The sequence below is a fragment of the Ahaetulla prasina genome, chromosome 6 (genome assembly GCF_028640845.1).
Source record: "Ahaetulla prasina isolate Xishuangbanna chromosome 6, ASM2864084v1, whole genome shotgun sequence".
NCBI lineage: Eukaryota > Metazoa > Chordata > Lepidosauria > Squamata > Colubridae > Ahaetulla > Ahaetulla prasina.
The window spans coordinates 33638081-33660362 of NC_080544.1; the positions used below are offsets into that span (position 1 = coordinate 33638081).

The 22282-nt window shown below is 40.3% G+C and overlaps 1 protein-coding gene across 3 annotated transcripts in view; it reads left to right on the forward strand.

Annotated features, from left to right (window-relative positions):
* Nucleotides 1–291: 291 nt before the first annotated feature.
* The window catches only part of TBC1D12 (TBC1 domain family member 12), a 56603-nt gene continuing 34612 nt past the window's right edge, over nucleotides 292–22282 (forward strand). The window contains exons 1-2 of one of the 3 annotated variants that reach the window (XM_058189463.1): nucleotides 292–1881; nucleotides 15931–16054. In XM_058189463.1, coding sequence (XP_058045446.1) covers nucleotides 875–1881; nucleotides 15931–16054 — 1131 coding nt within the window. In that variant the 5' untranslated portion in view covers nucleotides 292–874. The remainder of the gene's footprint in view (nucleotides 1882–15930; nucleotides 16055–22282) is intronic. The other 2 variants (XM_058189462.1, XM_058189461.1) reach the window with 2 other exon arrangements.

Sequence of the window (22282 nt, forward strand, 5' to 3'; positions counted from 1 at the left end):
TACTCAAAATTTGCACTACCGGTTCTCTGAACTGCTCAAAATGTCCGCTACCAGTTCTCCAGAACCTGTCAGAACCTGCTGGATTTCACCCCTGGCTGGTGGGCTTTTCAAATCCTAAATGAAATGAAAAAAGCCCAAGGAAAGGTGTGCATCTCTGGCTCAAAATCAAATCCTGTTTTGTCAGGCCACGTTCTTTTATTTTATTTATTTATTTATTTTGTCAATCATATATAAGATAACAGATAAAAGTATAAACATAATTTGGATACATGAAAAGAGCAAGTAAAAAAGGAATATTAGGACAGGGACGGTAGGTACATAGGTGCACTTATGCATGCCCCTTACAGACCTCTTAGGAATGGGGTCTGTAATTATAGGCAACTTTTCAACTCAAACTAACTTAAGAGTTTTATACATGCCTATTCACAAGATAATTTCATGCTTAATGAAGCTTAATCTGAGGAGTGCACACAGAAACTTAAATCGAAAGTACTTCGGACAGCGTTCAGTGTTTTCAAACTTGACAACTTCGGAATTTATGGACTTCAACTCCCAAAATCCCCCAGTTCAGCATGGGAAGGTTGAGAATAGGGGCAAAAAGAGGCGATGTCTCAAAACCAGACGCCCCACTTCCACCGCGAGACGCTTCTTCAAAATAAGACAAAGGTGACGCGCTCTCACAGCCGCCGTAACGCCTCCGTAAGAACTCCGTTTCGTAGGCGGCGCTTTTAGAGCACATACGGTTAAAGCCGAAGGCTTCCGTCAATCTTACTCGGGGCGGCCCCAGACCGCACCGGATGTTTACAAGCTGCATTTCCGCACCAACGAAATCGTCTCTATGATCGGCCGCCCCTGGGACCGCTGAGGGGGCCGGATGCGCCTGCGCGAGCCGGGCCCCTTTAGGCCGCTCCCGCCGCCACGATCATCCACCGAACTGTATGCGTTGAGCGGAGGAGACGCGCGGGCTCGGCAGCGGCCACAGCAGCAGCAGCCGCCCCGCCCTCTCCCCTCCGGTGGGCCCCGCTGCGCCGCCGTGAGGAGCCGGCTCTCCTCCCCGCGTCCTCTTGCTCTCGGCCGGGCCGCTGGCTCCCCTGGAGTTCCGCCACGGCAAATGGTGGGGCCGGAGGATGCCGGAGCTCAGGGCGGCGCAGCTTTGCTTGCCTCGGGCCGGGACAAGGAGGCGGAGGAGGCGGCGGCGGCGGAGGAGGAGGAGGCAGACGGGGAGGACGCGGAAGCGGACGGCGAGCGGGATGGGAGCCGAGGGGGCTCCCGGGACCGACTGCATCGCTACCTGGCCGGCAAGAGGCCGCCCAACGGGGACGCCTGCGGCGGAGGGAGGATGACCAACGGTGACGCCGGTTTTTTGCTCCTCTCGCCGCCGGCTTCCGCGGCGGCCGCAGCTCCGCAGCGCGGCGAGGAGAAGAACAAGAAGCAGCAGCAGCAGCTCCACAACGGCGGCTGCGCCTTGTTCCTGAGCGGCGTGGCCGGGGCTGAGCCGCCGAGCGGGAACAGCCTGGCGGGGGCTGCCGTGGCTTCGGCCCCTTCGCCCACCTCCTCCGCCTCGGCCTCTTCTTCCTCCTCTTCCTCCTCCGCCTCTTCCAGCTCCTCGGGGACTCCCGAGGAGGCGGAGGGCAGCCTGTCTTCCCCGGCCAGGGCTCTCCCTTGCCTGCCGGCCTTGGCCTTCATGGACATCAGCCTCAACTCCCGAAACACTTTCGAGGTGAACCGTCGCCGCAGCGCCCCGGAACACTTGCCACCCCCGGAGCCTCCGGACGACCCCTCGGCCGGCGCTCACGCAGCGGGGACCGGCTCGGAGCAGGGGGATCGGGCCAAACGGTTGAGTGGGATCGCCGGGTCCAGTTTTGCGGAATTTTTCACGAGGTAACAAAATAATGATAATAATAATAATAATTTTAAAAAAATGACTCATCGGGCCCCTCCCTTGCGCGGGCAGAGAAGGAAAGGTACGGTGCGCGCGGGTGCCGCAGACCCGAGTTGTGCAATTCCGGGCTGGCCACAAAGGAAGGCGAATAATGGATTGGAATCTACGCGTCCCGGGACGAGGGTGCAGGATCCGATCTGGGAGATGGGCTCCAGGGAAAACCCAAACCCCCTGGTCCCCTGGTGACCGACTCAGATTGGATCCTGCGTGATTCTGGCCTTCTCCCGCCGTCAATCCTCAAGTAGCATCGATCTTCCCAGCGGCTCCCATTCTTGGTGGCCTGCCTTCCCCTCGTTAGATAGGCTTGCAGCGGAAGGAGCGTCTTCACTTCACTTCAAAGCCTTGGCTTTGCAAGAGCTGAATAAGGCTCTGAATTATGGATGGTGTGAGGTTGCTTATTTGCACTCCCCCCCCCCCACCTCCCAAGCAGGTATTGCTTTCTGGATATCCTGACCTATTGCAAAGGATCTGGAATGAGGGGATGGCCTGCTATAGACCTTAGGCTAAGAAATTCCTTGTGAAAGGAAGGAAAAATCATAGGTAATGTTTAGGGATGTCTTAAGCACAGCCCCTTTATTACTGATGAACCAGGCAAAGAAAATTACACGTATGGGATGTGTGCAACCTTCAGAGAGGTGTCCTTAACTTTTATTGAGAGTGTCATTCCCCTAAAGCACGCTCAACTCTAATGCATTCATTGCTTCATTTAATGCTTAACGTATTTTAAAAATGTTCTCACTCTGTTCCACTCAAAGAGATTTCTACCTGTAAATGAGGTGCAATTGCAGTTCATGCTTTGGATAGCATTTTTCTACTTCTGCACCAAATGCCATATTGATGGAGAATGGGGGTAATGTTTTGTATCAAATATCTTGTTACAATAGCTGCATCTTGCATTGCTACACATTTGGTTACTTTTGAAAGCAAAAGGTGCTTTTATTGAATTTAGGGAATTTGACCTCTACATTTCCTTAGAAGCCTATACCAGGAAATATTGGCAGACCTTTTAATCGGAAGCATCTATTATCTCTCAGTGATACATCCTTTTTGAAGCAGGGAGCTGTTTTTTGTGACATGTGGAAGAACATACCTTGATAAATCATTAGCTTCTGAGGCCTCTGAAGTAGCTGCACAAGCACATTAGAATATCTGTTAGAATGAGACCTACCATTTGAAACGCTAATGTTTCCTAATCATTCTCCTCTTGCATGTTTTGCTGTATTACAAAATATTTTCATATTCTTTACTAAGAGTAATTAAAGGCTTTACACTATTTAAGCTAATAGGAAAGAAAAAAAATCTATTATAGGCTAGTGTTGCACTGTTACATTGTTCTTTAGGTACGCATGACATACTTCAAATTGAGCAGTTTTCAAGAATGAAACCTTACATCATTATTTGGCTCTGTTTTCAGTTTTATGAAGGACTAATGCATTCTTATTTGTTCTTAGCTTCAATAATGCTGGAAGACTTAATGAGTACTGGAAATGGTGGAGTAAAAATTAGCCACTTTAAATTATTTTTCTAAAGGGATTTTATTCTATCACACACTGATACAGTATTTAGTGTTCTGGACATTGAAGCCATTTATGTTATGTTATGGTACATTATGTTTGTTATGTTAACTGTCTAGAGTAGCCTTATAGCAAAATAGGCAACAAATTTAACAAATATATAAATTTATGCTCCCAAGTTTATGGAAAAAAACAGTAAAAATAGGTAGTTTTTGAGTTGTAAACCTTGATGTTTACAATGTATAAGCCATGAAGACCTGGCTTTTCATCCACATCTTCAGAGAGGGAGAGTAAAACTCTTCATTATGGCTTGCCGTTTGTTATTGTTATGTTTTAGTGATTTTATTGTAATGTTGTAATTATGAACCACCCAGAGTCATTGAGAGTCAGAGTCAAATTAAATAAATTACTATAAAGTTATGATACAAAAGGAAAACAAGATGGAACTTGTAAAAGAAAATAAGATCATTATAGCGGCAGCTCTTAATGTTACAGGGATTCTAATCTCACCTGTAATAGCTCACTGGAGAGGCTCTTAGGTCACTAGTGTAGGAGAATCAAAGAAGAAATTTAATTTTTTGAAGAATATAGATGGTGGTCCTGCTTTCCTTCTCTCCCTCTGACACAGTGCAGTGGATTGGCTTCTGGATTATGGCAGTTATTTAGAGTAGGAACTTTAATGCTGACAGACCTTTTTGTGCTAAAAGGTAGGATGGTAGGGTGTTTTAAGTTTTTCCACTATGTTGTTGATATATGTTTTAGCATACCTAATAAACTTAAAATCATCTATTTCTTCAACTTCTGCCTGGTGAAGGTGTGGAGAAAAGAGGAGAAAGGGAAATGACAATGGACGGATCCTTTTGAAGTACCCAATTGATACTTTGCAAAATATCCTGCTGAAACATCTGATGTAATTTACAATACTTGTCAGAATTGTGATTCCTGTATTGAGGAAGTATTTCATGTCTCAGTATTCATGAATAGATGGTTTGTTGCCAGTTGCTCCTTTAACAATTATCTAGAAACACGTCTCCATCAGAAATGCTCATTATCTCATAATATAGTTTAATCTAGAAAATGTATCAATAGAGAAATATTAATCCTATTTACAAAAATGTGCCATTTATCCGGAGTGATATAAGAGACTGAAGAATTATACCAGTGCTTTTTCTAACATCCAATTTTTTTCACCATTTCAAAATCATCTGGGGGTTTTCTAACTTCATTTCCTAAACATCATCAAATCATGATCAATAGAGTAATAAAATCATTTACCGTATATACTCGAATATAAGCCGATCCGAGTATAAGCCGAGGTCCCCAATTTTACCCCAAAAAACTGGGGTAAACTGGGGACTCGAGTATAAGCCGAGGGAGGGAAATGAGGCAGCTACCGGTCAGGGAAAGGCTCCCTCCCTCCGCCGAGAAGGCTGGGGGGTCCCGCCCGCCTCTCACTGCACCGGCAGGGCTTCCCGCACTAATGCAAAAGCCGCCAAGTTTGCACCATCCGGTATAATGTGAAAAAGAAGAAAAAAACTGAGTATAAGCGAGACGTTTTCAGCACAAAAGCGTGCTGAAAAACTCGGCTTATACTCGAGTATAAGCGAGACGTTTTCAGCACAAAAAACGTGCTGAAAAACTCGGCTTATACTCGAGTATATACGGTAATTACAATATCTGTAAAACTTGAGTTCCTAAGTTTTAAAGATTCAGATAATCATGTGAAAGCTATTTGTATTTCTTGAGCAGAATTCTTGTTTCTGCATTCAAGTTTAATTTCCAATCTTCTTTCTCGTTTACCCTACAGCAACTTTGTGAAGTATCGGTAGATTAGGCTGAGAGAGAGTGAATGGCCAAAGTCACCCAAGGATGAAGAAGGCATAGACTATGGGTCATTTAACCATGGCACCATCCTGGTTCTGTGTCTTGTCTTGTGAGGTTCATAGTATGACAGCAGAGACTAAAGCCTGAATTACTTAGTGTATCCCCTATGTTCATATAAAAAGTATTTTGAAATCATGCTTGATCATTGATCAAATATGAGTCAGTAGTATGACTTGGCTTTTAAAAAAGGCAAAATGCAAATTTGAATTGCCTCAGTAGATGTATAACATTACAGTCACATGAAGTAAATAATTCCATTTTCTTTTTCATTAATCAGAGACCAGATAGAACATGTCCACTTCCAAATATGACATTTTAAGGAAGGTTCAGACAACTGGCACAGGTGCAAAAAATGGGGTGCAGTACAGATGATGAAGGCACTGGACACTATAAAGAATAAATTTATATGTTTTGTGAAAAGAGAGCTGGTAGGGAACTGTCAGCTAGCATTTATCAAGTATCTGAAGGGGGATCACAAAAGTCAAGACCTGTTTTCTATTGCCTCAGAGAGAAGGATACAGACTAACACAGATTTTGGCTGAATGTGAAGTTAGACTTAAAATTTAAGATGGTAGAAGTGAATGTTTCAGGCAGCCATCTGATGCTTACATTTGGGTTCCTGCACTGTGAAGGTAGTTTGATTTAAGGGTATAAGGAATCCTTTCCAATTTTATGATTCTGTGATAATTGTCTCAATTCATCACTTTTTGCTTTGACAAGCTGCAAGCAAAAAAACAACGCCAGTGGTATCTGGTATAATATCTCCTGGGGAAAATTGGTTGCGTATCCTTTCTAGAGTCATTTAGGAAATTCAGAAGGTATGTGAAATTGCCTCCACAATATTGTTAAAAGGGTATGTAAACTATGGACGTTGCTGTCAGTGCATCCCAAGGATTCAATCTGATCCCACTGTTCATTCTGAGAACCGATTAAATCGCATCTTGGCACATTTGCTTGGTTTATCACTTTTCTTTCATACAGTTATACATTTTAAAGTCCCACAAAATCTGAAGTCTTCCTGTGTTAGTTGTTACTTGTTGCTGTATCTGGTAGTAACATGAAATGTCAAGTTTATATTGAACAGCAAATGCTTAATTTCTGCTAAGGCTACAGTCTAGAATTTCTTTTGAAGTTTGTATCTCTGAGCAACATGAATAAAGGGTTAGAATGGTAATCATTTCACAGTAACACCATGTCTGAAAATTGAAATTGTATTTAAATACTTATGCCACGTAAATACCTATTAGAAGAAATGTATTTGATATAGCAGTGTCTGAATTGTGGAGACCTAGATGCTCTCTGAGCTTGGTTGCTTGCTTGCTGACATTTCATTACCAGACTAGGTAACCTCTTCAGTGTAAGCTGCATGTGAAATTTGGAAAAAAATGACCAATGAGTAAAGGAAAACAAACAGCTGAATACAATTTATATACATATCCAGACACACATTTCATACATTGTTATACTTTTTATTACATGTTTTATATGCAGTATTGTAAAATATGCTGCTAAAACTGTAAAGTTAAAGTCATTTACCAAGGAGAGTTTATTTCTAAGTTAATGCAATGCAGTAGTATAATTCAGCCCTTCAATGCTTTCATTATTGGTACTATAAGAGAAAAGTGTTTTAGGAATTACTTGCCTAAAAATGAGTAGAGAAGAAATTCTATAAAGACACATCTCCATTCTACTCTTAAGTTTATACTGAGATAGGGCTATAAGTAACCTGCTTAAAAAGTTGATAAACTTGAATGTTGCAGGGCTGCAATGTGCTGTGGCATGTTTTATGCCAGCTGTGATGTTTCAGAAATCTAATGTTTTAATAAACACAAATTGAAACTGGAACAAATATAGGCAAAGAGTACCTGTTAGCTGTCATTTTAATTTTAAGTTCTCCTAATAACTTAGCTGAAACTGAATGTTTCACTTTGATTGTAAACTTGTTTTTCAGGTTGTGATTTCATTCTTTTTTCTTTTTCATATTTATGTGGGTAATACTTATCAGTGTACTAACTGACTTTCACAGGTATCAGTTTCACCTTTGTCTCAATCCACAGTGTTTACAAAACTGCTGTTAGATATTTAGTTTATGCATATATAATTAAATACAGGTAGCCTTTGACTTAAAACCATTCATTTAGTAACTGTTACAGTGGCACTGAAATGACTTATGATCGTTTTTAACACCTATGCTTGTTGCAGCATTCCCGTGGTCATGTGATCAAAATTCAGAAGCTTGGCAACTGGCATGTATTTATGACGGTTGCAGCGTCCCCAGGTCATGTAATCACTTTTTGCAGCTTTCTGACAAACAGAGTCAACAGGGAAGCTAGATTCACTTAACAACTGCAGTGTTACTAACTTAACAACTGCAGTGATTCACCTAACAACTGTGACAAAATAGATTGTGAAATGGGGCAAAACTCACTTAACAATTGGCTTGCTTAGCAAAATTTTGGGCTCAGTTGTGGTTTTAAGTTGAGGACTACCTATAAGATACCCATCTATAAAATTTTCATCTAAGTCAGCTACTATTTCCTAATTTGATATTAACTGCAAAAAAATTAAACTGATTTTCTGGATATATGTCAAACATATAATAAAGTTCACTAATAGATAAATTGTATTGTAGAACTGCAGAATGTTACATAATGCTGCTCATAATGCTTGTGTCACTTTTTTATTTGTTTGATGATGATGATTACATGCCATCAAGTCGTTGGTGACTTTTAGCAATCACATAGATTTATCCATGATGGTCTTTGCGTAACCTGGGCCTTCAGGTCTTTCAGTGGGTACGCTCATCGCTAACGTAATTTTAATCTATTCACCTTGCTGCTGATTGTCCTCTTTATTTTCCTTCCACTTTCCCAGCATTATAATAGTCCTTAACTTAAGATCATAAAAGAACCATAAAGCAGGTCATTGCATGATCAACCCGATTTTATGACCCTTTTTCCTTGGTGCTTGTTAAATGAATTGCCATAGTCGTTAAATGAATTGCAGTCATGAAGTAAACATTGCAATCTTTAAGCGAACTCATTTTCTTGACAGAACAATTATCCAGTGGAACAACTTGCTTCTAAAAGTTGTGAATTCTCCAGCACTGGAAGTTTTTAAGAAGAGATTGGACAACCATTTGTCCAAAATGGTATAGGGTTTCCTGCCTGAGCAGGGGGTTGGACTAGAAAACTTCCAAGGTCCCTTCCAATTCTGCTGTTCTGTTCTGCTCCGTTCCAATCCATTCTGTTCCGTTCCATTCATTGTTCACTAGGGCGCATTTTGCTGAAAACCAGAAGTAAACCTGTTTTCTGCAAAAACGTAAATCATGGTTGTGCGATCATACAATCTACTAATGCAGATTGGGTACTGTGTGCCTGAAATATGGTCATGCGACCATGGAGGGGACCCAGCCATCAGAACGTCAGAACTGAGTCATAAGTACATTTTGGGGAGGGGATCCATTGTAATTTTAAATGGTTGTGTCGTGTCCCACTCCTCCGCTGACGGCCGGGTCAGGGAAATCCAAATCAGGCGTGCCTCTGCAGCTCTGCCAAAGTCCTAGCAAAGTCCTCAGGGCAGGCAGGAGACTAGAAAGTGACTTCAGCAAGATATGTTTAGACTTTGCCTGACTCAGGGAATGCCAGAAAGCAGATCCTTTATATAGGCCATGGGGTGTGGCTCCATGACTCAGCATTTATCCAGGCCTGCCCCTCCCTTCCTTCTGTTGCCTCCGCCTATCAAGTCTTCTGACGCGAGGGTCACTCCAGTCGGCAGCTGTTGGCAATAGACCTCCCTCAGGCTCACATGCTGTGGAGGAGGGGGAGGGGTCTAGTTGCTCCGTTTGCCTGGGCATGGAGCCAGAGCTGGGGGCTGGAGATATTTCCTCCTCTTCAGCCTGTCTGGGCATGGAGCCAGGGCTGGGGCCGGGAGGCATACTAGAACATTCCTCCGTGTTCGGAAGCAGATAAGAAGGCCCCGGCTGTGGTGAGATTGGGCGAGATACAACAGGTTGCCAAGTGATTGGTCGTACGTCAAGGACTACCAGTAGGTCTTTTCATAATGTGTCCTAAGTAGGATAATTTCAGCCCGGTCACTTGTGCCTAAAAGAGATTTGCTTGATGTTCCATTTATTTGTTTTCTTGACTCTCCACAATGTTCTCGGGAATCTTCTGCAACACCAAAGTTCAAAAGCATCAATACTTCTCCTAGCTTGTTTCTCCAAAGTCCAACTTTAGCATCCAGAGTGTCACAGGAAATACCATGTTTTGCACATTTTTTTAATCAGTGGCTCAGTGGCTAAGATGCTGAGCCTATTGATCAGAAGGTCGGCAGTTCAGCGGATCGAATCCCTAGTGCCGCGTAACAGGGTGAGCTCCCAGTTTCTGCCAACCTAGCAGTTCAAAAGCACGTAAAAAATGCAAATAGAAAAATAGGGACCACTATAGGTGGGAAGGTAACAGCGTTCCGGGCGCCTTTGCCATTTAGTCATGCTGGCCACATGACCATGGAGACATCTTCGGACAGCACTGGCTCTTTGGCTTTGAAACGGAAATGAGCACTGCCCCCTAGAGTCGGGAACAACTAGCACATATGTGTGAGGGGAACCTTTACCATTTTAGACATTTACAAACAGTAAAAAGAAAATAAAGATTGTTATAAAAAAGGGAAAGCAATATGCTATTGATCAAACTTTTACAAAGAAATAATATATATATATGTTGTAGCACTGTCATATAAAACTGTAGAACATGGAAGAAAACCGTTTTGCTTTGTGAGTAAAAGCCTGTTTTATATCCCATTGTGATTAGCATTCTAATTTTTGTTCGTAGGATTGGGATTTTATTTCTAAAGTTAAGTGACCCAAATATCAACTCAGAATTTCTTTTTACCTCTTTCCTCAATAATCATAAGACATTAACATTTAAGTTGAAAAATGGATTCTAAAATGGGAAAATTTGCATTATATGCCCATTTCTATATAATTTAACCACATGAGCTACATTACAGTCAGTAAATGTGGGTATAGTCACATTCACCACCTAGAGAGCTTGTATAATATTAGGGTTGAATAGGTATTTATTAATAGTTAAAATTGCTCAACAACCCCCACCCCATAAATTGGATCCTGACACCTTTAAAGGTTAAATCTTTTTTTTTTCCTGGTTTATATGCTGCTGTAGCTTTAAAAAAAATATCACATCTTGCACTTCTCAGTCATAAGGTTAAAATATAATTTAATTATAAGAATATTTCATTTTTCTGTTAAATTACCGGTAGATATAAGCAAACTTCCAAAAGAAAATATCAAACAGTTATAGGTATAATGTAATACACGTAGTCCTCAACATACAACAGTTCGTATGTCTGTTCAAAGTTACAACAGCACTGAAAAAATGTGAGTTATGACCGTTTTTCACAGTTACAACCTTTGCAGCATCCCTATGATCATGTGACAAAAATTCGGATGCTTGACAACCGGTTTATACTTATTTATGATTTTTGCTGTGTCCCAGGAACATGTGATCACCTTTTGTGACCTTCTCACAAGCAAAGTCAATGGGGAAACTGGATTCACTTAACAACTGGGTTACTAACTTATGAACTGCAGTGATTCGCTTAAAAACTGTGGCAAGAAAAGTGGTAAAATGGGGCAAAATTCACTTAACAACAGAAAAATTGGGCTCAGTTGTGGTTGTAAGATGACAACTACCTGTACAGTTAGACTTCGGGTAATGACCATTCATTCAGCAACTGTTCAAAGTTACGACAGTACTGAACAAGGAGACTAGCAGCCGGTCCTCAAAATTGCACCTGTTGCAGCATTCTCACAGTCACGTGATCACAATTCAAGCACTTGGCAACCAGCTTGTAATTATGACAGGCTAATTGAACTCACACAATTAGACTGCTAGATGAACCAATTCAAAATTGCTTTCATACTTTAAATTTGTTAAATGTTGAAAGATTTATTTCTGCAAATCCTTCATGAGAATGTAATGCGACTGGAAGGTAAATTATCTTCTTTTGGGGCAGTGAGTGGGTGGGGACTTCTGTATTCCATTTAAAATAAAGATGTGCCAAGAGGGCAAGCAAAAGAAAGACATTTGTTTTTAAAACAGAATTGTGTGTGTTGGTCAGAAAATACGATTCTGGACAATGCACCATATTGTTATGTCTTTGGTGCGTTTAATCATGATGGTTCCTGCAACCTGTCTTCTCACAAACCTTGGGTAAAGAAGGAAAAAAACTAAGTGACTAAATGTCCATTGTGCCTCAAGTACATTCTGAAACTGGCCATCAGAATTCACATTAGAAGCTGAAAGGACTTAAGCTTTTGTCACCTTTTCTAGAGCAAGGCTTTGTTTTGATGGTATTCTGAGAGGATTCCTCCCACATGGAGTCACCGTTTATACTTTTTGCTTGTATCCATATTGATAGAAGGATACAGGTATATACAGGTTTGGCTGCTTGACTATAATCCATCTTTTTGGGAGAGCTGTCACCTCCCTGGAAGGAATACCATACTAGTTGTTACCAATAGGTGAGATACACACTTTTGGTTAGGATCTTCTCCTCTGATTATTCATCTGTTACTTACAAAGTAATAAAGGTGGAATTTTTTTAAAAACCAACCTAATATTTCCAAAGTTGCTGGATGCAACCTAAGCAATGGCAATCCTCAGTTTCTCTGGATGCCATGTTACTGTAAAAATGTAGTTGTCATTTAGATGTGAATGCATCTGGCTGCAGTTGGATATGCCACATGAATGACTGTATGTCCCTCCAAACAAAACGAAAATAAGGTGTCAATGAAAATGTCCAGGCAACAACCTTTTCTCCCTTCCCTATGCAGATTAGGGAGTGTATTTAGGGAGTGTATACATTCATATGACATCATACTTGCAATTTGTTTGAACCAGTAGGAACTAAGAACTTGGGAAAAGACTTCCAAACTGCAAATACAAAATAATTCTGTGATGTGAATGCTTCAACACTGGAAGTTTTTAATAAAAGATTGGACAACCATTTGTCTGAAATGGTATAGGGTTCCTGCCTGAGCAGAGGCTTGGACTGGAAGACCTCCAAGGTCCCTTCCGACTCTGTTATTTCTATTCTATTCTATTCTATTCTATTCTATTCTATTCTATTCTATTCTATTCTATTCTATTCTATTCTATTCTATTCTACTCTACTCTACTCTACTCTACTCTACTCTACTCTACTCTACTCTATTCTTGTGTAAAGTACAAAGAAAGTAGGAATGCATGTTGCCCATACATCACATACTTTTCTTTAAAAATCTACTCCATCTTCATTTTTTCAGCACAGGAACAAGGAGCTGGAATTGGTTACAACGAGATGTAAAGGTGTAGGTATTCCTACTCAGAAAATAGATTTCATTGAATGTTTTAAGTGAACAAAAACTAGCACAATCTCCCCACAATAATGTTCCTAGCAGAATTCTTCTAACTCAGAAATATTCTTGGGCTTTCTTGACTACACTACATGTCTGAAATTTCCTCATAGATTTTTCAATAATATTCAAGTCTGAGGAATGCAAAGGCTATTCCAAGATTTTTGTCTTTTTTGTTCCTGGAAGTATTTCATGGCCACTTTGGAGGGATGTTTTGGATTGTTGTCTTGCTGAAATATCAACCTTGTGTTCAGCTTCAGCTTATTCACTGACTGGGACATCAGCCTCAAGGCCAAGAAAAATCTCTGTTACAACTGTCTCCAAAACTGGTTAGATCTGTAAAACAGAACCCCTGGTCACTCCAGACAAAAACAGAACCCCTGGTCACTCCAGATAACTGCTGAAAAGTTTAGCTGACACTGGAGCAGTTTTCTGCAGTCTTATAGTATAGGATTGCTTATATAACAGTGATCTTCATGTGAGAGTTGTCAGAATTTTTTTTTTCTGGATCTCAACAACAAAAGCCAGTTGTACAGTACATATAACCTTATATAACCTCAGCTTATAACCAAAATTGAGCTTGGAATCTTCCATCATTGAATGAAGCAGTTGTTAAGCAAGGCATCGCGTGACTGCTTCACTCGATGATCACAGTCCTGGCTCTCCCAGTGTGGTCATTAAGTAATCATATGGGCTGTTCAGCAAAGCACGGTGGGTCCTGGGGTAGAGGAGGCTCTTTGCAGACTACAGGGCCCACCAGCGTGTGGAAAGTTATACGGAGCCTTCTGAACAATTGTGAGAATGGCATCCGCTTGCAGAATGGTATGAGGGAGTCTTCGTAGGAAGGCCATGCCTCACATTGATTAGGTGTGCCTGTCAGTAGCTGCAGAAAAATGCAAAGATAAGTGGAGCAATTGATGTCCATTGCTAGGCCATATAGCTGTCCTGGCCCTCCCAGCCTGTAGTGGTTTTATATGTATACCAGTGGGGGCTGCAGTAGCTGGCCCAGGCTACCTAGTCCATGGCAACTTTACATGCACTGCTGACTCCTGTAAGTGGCTGTGACCTCCCAGGCATGGTAGGGTGGGGAGTAGGTGAGGATTAAGCAAGGATTATTTGTATACAAAAGAAAACCTTGAGTAGCCTGAGATATTTTGGATTAAGATCAAAGAGGGGGGGAAAAAAACTGTTTGGCTGAAACTATGCAAGATACAGTCAGAGAAAAGGAGTATAGCAGGAGTTTCAAGAAAAGAGCCCCCTGACAACCATTAAGCACAGGAGTGGCTCTATTATGCTCTGGGGTTGTGTGACAGCCAACAGTACAGGAAATACTATGTGGCCAAGCCAAAGTATAGATTCAACTAAATAGCAATATATCTGAGAATATTTCTGGACTAGCAGAGTTCTGCAAGGAAGAGTGGAAAGTATTCTAAACAAACAGGAAGACTCTTTAACTGTCAGTAGGAAATATTTGGAAGCTATTGTTTTTCCAAAAAAAATCTTAATGACCAAAAGGCAGTCTGAATTTCTACAATGACTTATTCATTCTTTTTTTCATAATTTAATCTGTAAACAACTGCACATAAATATTCCTTAATGTGTTATTAAACTAAATTCATAAACTATGAATTTCTTAGTTGGATTGTACCGTAGATGCATACAGGTAGTTCTTGATTTACAATCACAATTAGGATCAGAAAATTGGTTGTTAAGCTGTGCAGTCGTTAAACGAGGCATCATGTAACTAATTTGCAACCTTCCCTGCTGGCTTTGCCATTGACTGCTTGTTGGAAACTGACTGGGAAGTTACAAATGGTGACAATGTGAGGACTTGTCATAAGTCACTTTTTAATGTTGGAACAGGCACTAAATGAATGGTTGTAAGCCATTTGTTCACCTGCAGTGTCATAATGTATGGCCTAAATATTAGGATTTGTGTGTTGTCTTCCCAGAGGAGAGCCATACGATGAAATGGTGTGTTTCCATAGAATTGTGTGTGTCTGGTAGTATTCCTTGCTATGCTTGAATATTTGTTCAATCGGCAATACAAACTGTGCATTTTCAGTTGAATGCAGTACATCCACAAAAATGCCTGGGTTTTTGTGTGTGTGTTAAATCTTTGCTGGCTGTTCAACAACATTTGAAAGAACTTCCATTTTAAATCTTCATGCTGAAATACAGAAGACAAGAGAGATTGTTATTTCTTCCTAGAAGTAGCAAAAACTGGATAGGACAGGGAAAGTGCCACGATTCAACAAAGAAGAATGGTGACTTTCACAAATGACTTCAATGCTTGCTATAAACCATGTAGCTAATTCCTCTGAATAAGCACACATATTGATAATGTGAGACAAATTTCATGTTATTTCGAAGTCAGCATGGCAATATATTGTAGGTACCAAACACTTCCCAAAATTAGATTTCTGCTTCTCCTAAAGCCTATCTTCCCTCCCAGGTGTCAGTTTAGTTTCTTGTCATGTATGCATATTTGAAACTGGTAAAACGTTACCAAATTTTTGGAGTTGACTCTACCTTGCCACCCACACAAAATATATATTTATAGATAATCTGTCCAAAATGTCAATTGTGGCATGTGCGCATTTTTCTAGCTTTTTCCTTATGTTATTCCATGAAGATAGAAAAAAAACACCATTTATTTCATAGATTTCATAGAAGGAAACAATAATGCGATGTTCAACAGGGAGAATGGATATCTGGATCAGAAGTATATAACTGATTGTTATACAACAATGTAATTATAACACAAAACAAGCTATTTCCTCTAAACGTCTAAGTTAATTTTGTTTACTGTTTTATATTATATATTGTGAGTAATTTAAGACTTTCTATCATAAAACATCAAGGGAAATATTTTTTATTGGGATATTAAGTGTTTCTTTTACTTGATTTCAGTGATGTTTGTACTATGTAGCATCTGAAAGTCTTATTTTTAATGTCAGTGATACATCTACATTAATTTAATCCTTGTTCTTTTAAATATTGAGACTGGGAAAACAGGTTTATTTCACTCCATTCTAGTCGGAATAAATGAAAGATTTTCCAATTGTTGTAAAATTAGTTATATATAATGCTCACTTTTAGATGAAACAGCTTTCTGTTTCAGTCTGTTAATGTAATGAAAACATCTACATTTATTTTAATTTTTTTTACAGGAACTTCTTTACCAAAAGAACAAAGGAACTCAAGCCTGGCATCCATAGTGCTCCAGGCTGGAAGTTATTTGGGAAAGTTCCACCAAAAGAAAACCTGCAGAAAGACTCCAAAATCATTCAACAGGTTAGCATTCTAGAATGGTATCATAAGCTTTTAGCTTCATTTTTAAACTGTTCTTCCATTTCAAGTATTTCTCAGAGTGATTAACCCTTTAAAAAGAATCTTGTATGGAATACAACACACATCAAATAGATTTAGTTTGCTTTAATGAGCTTCAGTTGAACTAAACTCATATTGACTTCAGTGACACCTCCAGTCATCCACTCACTTTCCTTAGCAGCAGCTGGCTGATCTAAGTGGGTCTGGAGCTACTTAGTATCTAGGTGGGAGACCACCAGGGAAATTGAAAAATGTGCTGGAAGAAGACATGGGCAAACTTACTTCCTACTGTAAGTGCTAAGGAACCTGGATGGTTATGTTCATGTAGTCCTCAGGAGTGAGCCTGATTCAAACTTTGCTAGAGTGATAAAGATGATGGACTTTTATCTTGCCTACCTGGTCAGTCTTCCCAGTAGCTTCCCTCCCTCCCCACTTAACCAGTGCTCTAATTCATTACATGTTCACGTTTCCAATCTTTCCAACCATTTTCCAGCCTTCCTTTCTCAACTCTGTCCCAGCATATCAACTTTTCTTCTCTCACCTGGGACTCAAACCTGATCCATGCACAGAAGAAACCTATTTTTTTAAGGGGAAGCAGAAACCACTTTCCAGATTGTTTCCCCACATAATGGACAACTCCATTATTTCAGGGCATTATACCTGAACTCCTAATGTCCCCTAAGTAGTAAACAATTAAACTGAAGGTTTATGTACAAACATAAATAGTGTAGTTAGAATTCTAAAGATCTAGTAGCTTAAAGCCATATGAGCTTTTTCCAGTAACGGTATAAATTTCATCCTTCAAATTTGGAGGTGGGAAATCCCCATCGCTTCTTGTCTCCTTTGCTTATTTTAGGAGATCTGCTAAGTCTAGAACAGATTTAAGAATGCATTTGGACTGCATAGAAGAAAGAACCCCGTTAGGATAAGAAGACCATTTTTGCATTTCACCCAGTTTTATGAACGGGAACAGTCAAATTTTAATAAATAATACAAATAAAAATACTTAATACAAGACAGAAACAGATTATTTTACTATTATTTATGCTGGGACAGAATAGCCTCCCAGCGACCTGTGCGCTCCCATAGAGAGGGCCTCCTCAGGGTACCGTCAGTCAAACAATGTCGACTGGCAACACCCAGGGGGAGGGCCTTCTCTGTGGGGGCTCCTGCCCTCTGGAATGAGCTGCCTCCGGGGATAACGACAACTCCCCGACCTCCGGACCTTTCGACGCGAGCTAAAGACCTTTTTGTTTTATTGCGTAGGGCTGGCCTAACGTATTTTAAATGTGAGTTTTATTATGGTTTTATCACTGTTTTTATTCGTTTCGGCCTAATTTGAATTAGATTTTTAAAATGTTTTTAATTTTTTGTAACTTTGTTTTTATCGGGCTGTAAATCGCCCTGAGTCCTTTGGGAGAAGGGCGGTATATAAATTAAATTAATAAATAAATAAAATAAATAAATATTTACTAAACTACATTTATTGCCAAGCTATTTCAGCATTTTTTCAGTAAAACCATAAAACTACAATTAAATCTGAAGCTACTAAAAACAATTAAAAATCCGTTTGAGAAGGCTAGGTTTTAGGAGCTTATAAAAAGGGCAGCAAAGATTAAGCCCTTCAACCTAGCTGAGTACATTTCAAAGAACTGACTTCTCCATTTGAAATTTCAGATCAAGAACCAAATTGGCTATGTGCAGAAGTGCCTGTAACTGATTCGGATAGGCTCAATATTGTTATGGTTGCCAGAAATTTATATTATCAGAAGAAACAAACCACAAAATAGATCATGTAATTATCTAACACTATGAACCTGGGAGATTCCAACACCAGCTCAGTCACAGATTTCATTAAGCAGTGCATAGAGCAACAGAATCCTCAACCTATCCCTACTTCCAAAACTGAAGTACACACACTCAGTATAAATCCATTGGCTTTCAGCTGTTCTTGTAGATCTTAGCAATACCATTTTCCTTGCTTTACTATCAGTTGGAATAAGCTGAATCCATACTGGCCCATCTATTTCCATCAGTCGTTCTTCCGTTACACAGACCCAATTAGCTTCCTTATCTTTGATTTATATTGAGCTCATCTGCTATTACAAAAGACCAAGACTTTACTGGGCTCAAAGCCTGAAAGATAAAAGGGGGAAATAGCACTTCCATTTTTAATCTCTTTTCCCCTGTAACGGATTGCTAACTTGTCAACACCAAGACTGCTGTTCCTCATTACTACTGTAATTGCTGCTGTGGATTAAATAGATACACAATACATATACTCCCCACCCCTGATGAAATGCTGAATTAAAAAGTACCAGTAGCTATTTAACTGGGGAAACCAAGTATTGAAAGAGGATACCTTTTTTAAAAATGGTGAATCTTTCAAATCTGAATCGTATCAGGACTATTAGGAAAATCCAGTACATTGTAACTCACCCCAAAGATAGAGTATATTCCCTAAAGTATCAACCAAGCTTATACCATCACTCCCAGTGAGTTCCTTCTCTTAACACCAGTTGAGCTGGTTGGACTTAACCATGTTTTTGCTGATCCTGATTATTTCCCAGGGACAGCTTCAGGCTTTTTATATTTTCGCACAAACACCCACACCACAGCAGTAAGGTTACAGACCTCATTTTTATGTTATTCCAAAGTGGCATTTATCAAAGGGATAACTTCCATTGCTATCCATCCTAACCAGCCTTAAATGCAGCAATCCCAAAGAGATTCAGCCAGTAGCTGGTTGCTTGATTCTTCCAGGATTCACAGCTGATAGGCAGTGTGGTCTCCTCCTGGCAGATGGTTGACCTAAGCAGTACAGAAATGCAACATTGGATCATATGTTTCCAAGAAATTTGTCTCATGGGCTCCTTGGTTGTCTTCTACTTCTGTAGTACTGCTTTACTGGCTATTGAAAACTGTGGCTGTAATATAAGATACATTTGCTATGTTTTTCTACTTACTGTTATATAATTGGCAACTCCGCTTTAAGCTTTTTACATTGGTTTTCAAGCAGTACTTTTCAAGGTGAACATTCTATCTTTTAAGGTTAATCAGTTCAAATAGAGAAAAAATATTTTACATTCAACTTGCTGTTTTGAGATGGGTATATAAAAAAATATTAGCACTAAAATATATTGAAACAATTGGAGCCATTAACTTTCGTACGCTGCAGAATTATACTGAACTAGATAAAGACACAGATATAAAACAAAATGATTTATTTGAATATTGCAGAAATTCTGTAGAACAAAGTAGACTGAATGACACATTTCCTGAACATGATATCAACTTAATTTTCAACTTAAATGGATTGAAGTTCTTCTTGTTGCTTTTGGACTCATAAAATTATAATCTACCCGTAATTCTGGTTTGGTGATTAAACAAATCTGTAGCTATTTAGTAAATATGCACGCTCTGATAATACAAAGATAAAAGCTGAGGAATTGTTTATTGTGGAATCGGTTTAGATGAGTTTTATACATTATTCCAGTGATTGAAGTTAGTTTTCTATTTATTATGAACTTGTTAAAACCTCCATATTTAATGAACTGATTTTTTGGGGGGAGGGGGGGAGAATGGATCACCAATATTCACTAGAGCAGAGAAGGAAAATAATTTCTGCTGATTCTATGCTGTGCTGCTTCCTTAAGCTATTGGAACAACAGGCTTGCTGCAGCACGAAGATGCTTGACTTGACTGTATTTTGAGGGACATGTCATGATATTGTTGCCTCCATTTTATAGCCAGCTTGCTGCCGAGGCCATCTTTAGTTGTTTCCATTTTGAAGTAGTTTGCTTTCCCAGGCCAACACTCTAGGTTGCTCTGGAAGCTCTGCTGCACAAACAAAACACCCGTTTCTGACGAGTCACAGGTCATTGCTTCCCATGGCCCTTTTGTCTTTTATTCTTTTGATTGCCTTATTGATCTCCCAGGAGACTAAAGGATTTGTCAGCCAGGAATCCTGTTGTTTGATTTGTGCACGAATACAGGTCTACATTGAAAGATGCATTTGTTTATTTATTATTTAATTTGTACACTGCCTGATTCCCACTGATTGGACAGTTTACGAATGATTTAAAATGTGAAAAACAAGACAAAAATAAAGAAAAGCAAAAGAGGGACAGAGATGATGGAAACAAAGGAAGCAACCGAGATTAAAAGGAATCCTCAACAAAGGCCTAGGTGAAGAGCTACATTTTCAGGGCGTTTGAAATACCAGTAGCATTGGGGCCATTCAGATCTTGGAGAAAAGCTCATTCCACAGGGCAGGTATGCTTTCCAGTGGATATCATTGTTTAATGGAAGGAACCTGCCATGTACCTTTAAATGGTATAGGAAACAGATGTTCCCTCAAATAACCAGACTCTGTGCCATATAGGGCTTTATAAGTAACAATTAGCACCTTGAATCACACCCAGATGCAAACTGGCAACCAGTGCAGGTTGTAAAACAGAGGTGTGATATGGACATACCGTGGCATTCTGAACCAGTTGAAGTTTCTGGGTGGTCTTCAAGGTCAGCCCCATGTGGAGCACATTGCAAAAGTTAAGCCCTGAGGTGATCAGAGCATGAACGCCCCTCATCCAGGAAAGGATGCAATTGGTACATCAGATGAAGCTGTGCAAAAGCCTCCTTGGCTATAACAGCCAGAGCTATTAATTGAACAGCTCTGAGTTCAGGAAGACCTTCAGGTTGTTAAGCAAGTAGGGAAGTGCATAACACATTCACAAACACAAAATTCAGAATGAAAGAAGCATGATATGCCTGATAAAACCAATTTGTGAAGGGAATTTTGGGTTTAGGCTGAGAAAGAAAGAATGATGTAGATCCTAAAAATCTGAAAGTGATTTCCTTTCCTTAAGTGTTGTTAGGCCATTGTCAGACTGGTCCTAGCTTGTTTCCTAGGAAAAAATGACCCTTGACTCCATTGGTGTTAGGGAAAAGGTATTTTTACTAGAGAGGCTGAGTGCAGCGTGAGCAAGGCAAGTTCTGAAGAAAAACAACATAAAAAACATATATTGAAAGCAATCCCCAATGGCCAAAACTCTGCCCCCCTGGGAGAATAGTCCAATCAGGTCTCTTTCCGATGTTTTAGGAACCTGGTGCCTCACGGCACAGTAAATTCCTTTCCTAGGGCCGTTGTCCTTGACGGCAGGAAGATAGCTCGGTTTGGCCCATCTGATTTCTGTCAGTCTCCATACTCCCCAATTTCCCATAGTTTTCCTTTCACACCTCCAGCATGCTTCCCCTCCCAAATGCCCCCTCCCCCCTGGTTATGGCAGTTGCTAGAGAGCTTCAAAGAAAGCAAAGATGGCAGCTGACAGCCATACTGACTCTTGATCACTTTGATCACCTAGTAAGCCTGGGTCCAACATGTTAAAGCCTTTGATCACTCCATGTAGATGGTACCTTCGGACTCATTGATGCAGTAGTTAAAATACTGTAAAAGGTAACTTTTCATGAAGATCAAACTTGAATTTTGCATAGTTAAGCAGCAACACTCAATTAGTCTTCCACATCAGTTTTGTGCTAGTTTCACATTTATCTTTAAATCCTGTATCTTCTAATGTGTGACCTCGTAGCATGTGGGTATTTCTTGAACTGCCTTCATTCCAAGCTCACAGACAGTTCTGATGTTTTAAGGCAGAGAAATTGTTCTTAGCAACTTTTTTCTTTCAGCATATGCTTAATGAGGCGTAGAAATGTTCAGTAGACTACAGGTAGTTCTCAATTTATGAACATAATTGAGACTGAAATTTCTATTGTAAGTCAGTGCACATTCTGACTGCACTGATTTACAATGGCAACCCTGCCTCTCTTTTATGCTGTCATTGAGAATCATGGGTTGTTAAGTGACTACCCATCCCAATCATTCTAAGTCTGGTCCCTCCCATCCCAAGCCTTAGTAGGGTCAGGGACAGCTTCCAACTCCCCCCACTTGTCTATCTCCGTCCCCACCTCGGTTCTTTTGGGCACCCTGCACTCACCCTTGTGAGTGGCAAGCCTGATCCAGCAAGCAAACCAGCAAACATTCCTTCAATATCCAGCAAGCACCAGTAGCCGTACATGAAGCCAACTGCCTTCTCTCCCTGTTCTCTGCACCAACCTTTAGCCTTTTGCGCCCAGCCTTTCTTTGCTGTGTCCTTTTTCAGTCCCAGCTTCTCCAGTAACCATCCTCCCTCCCAA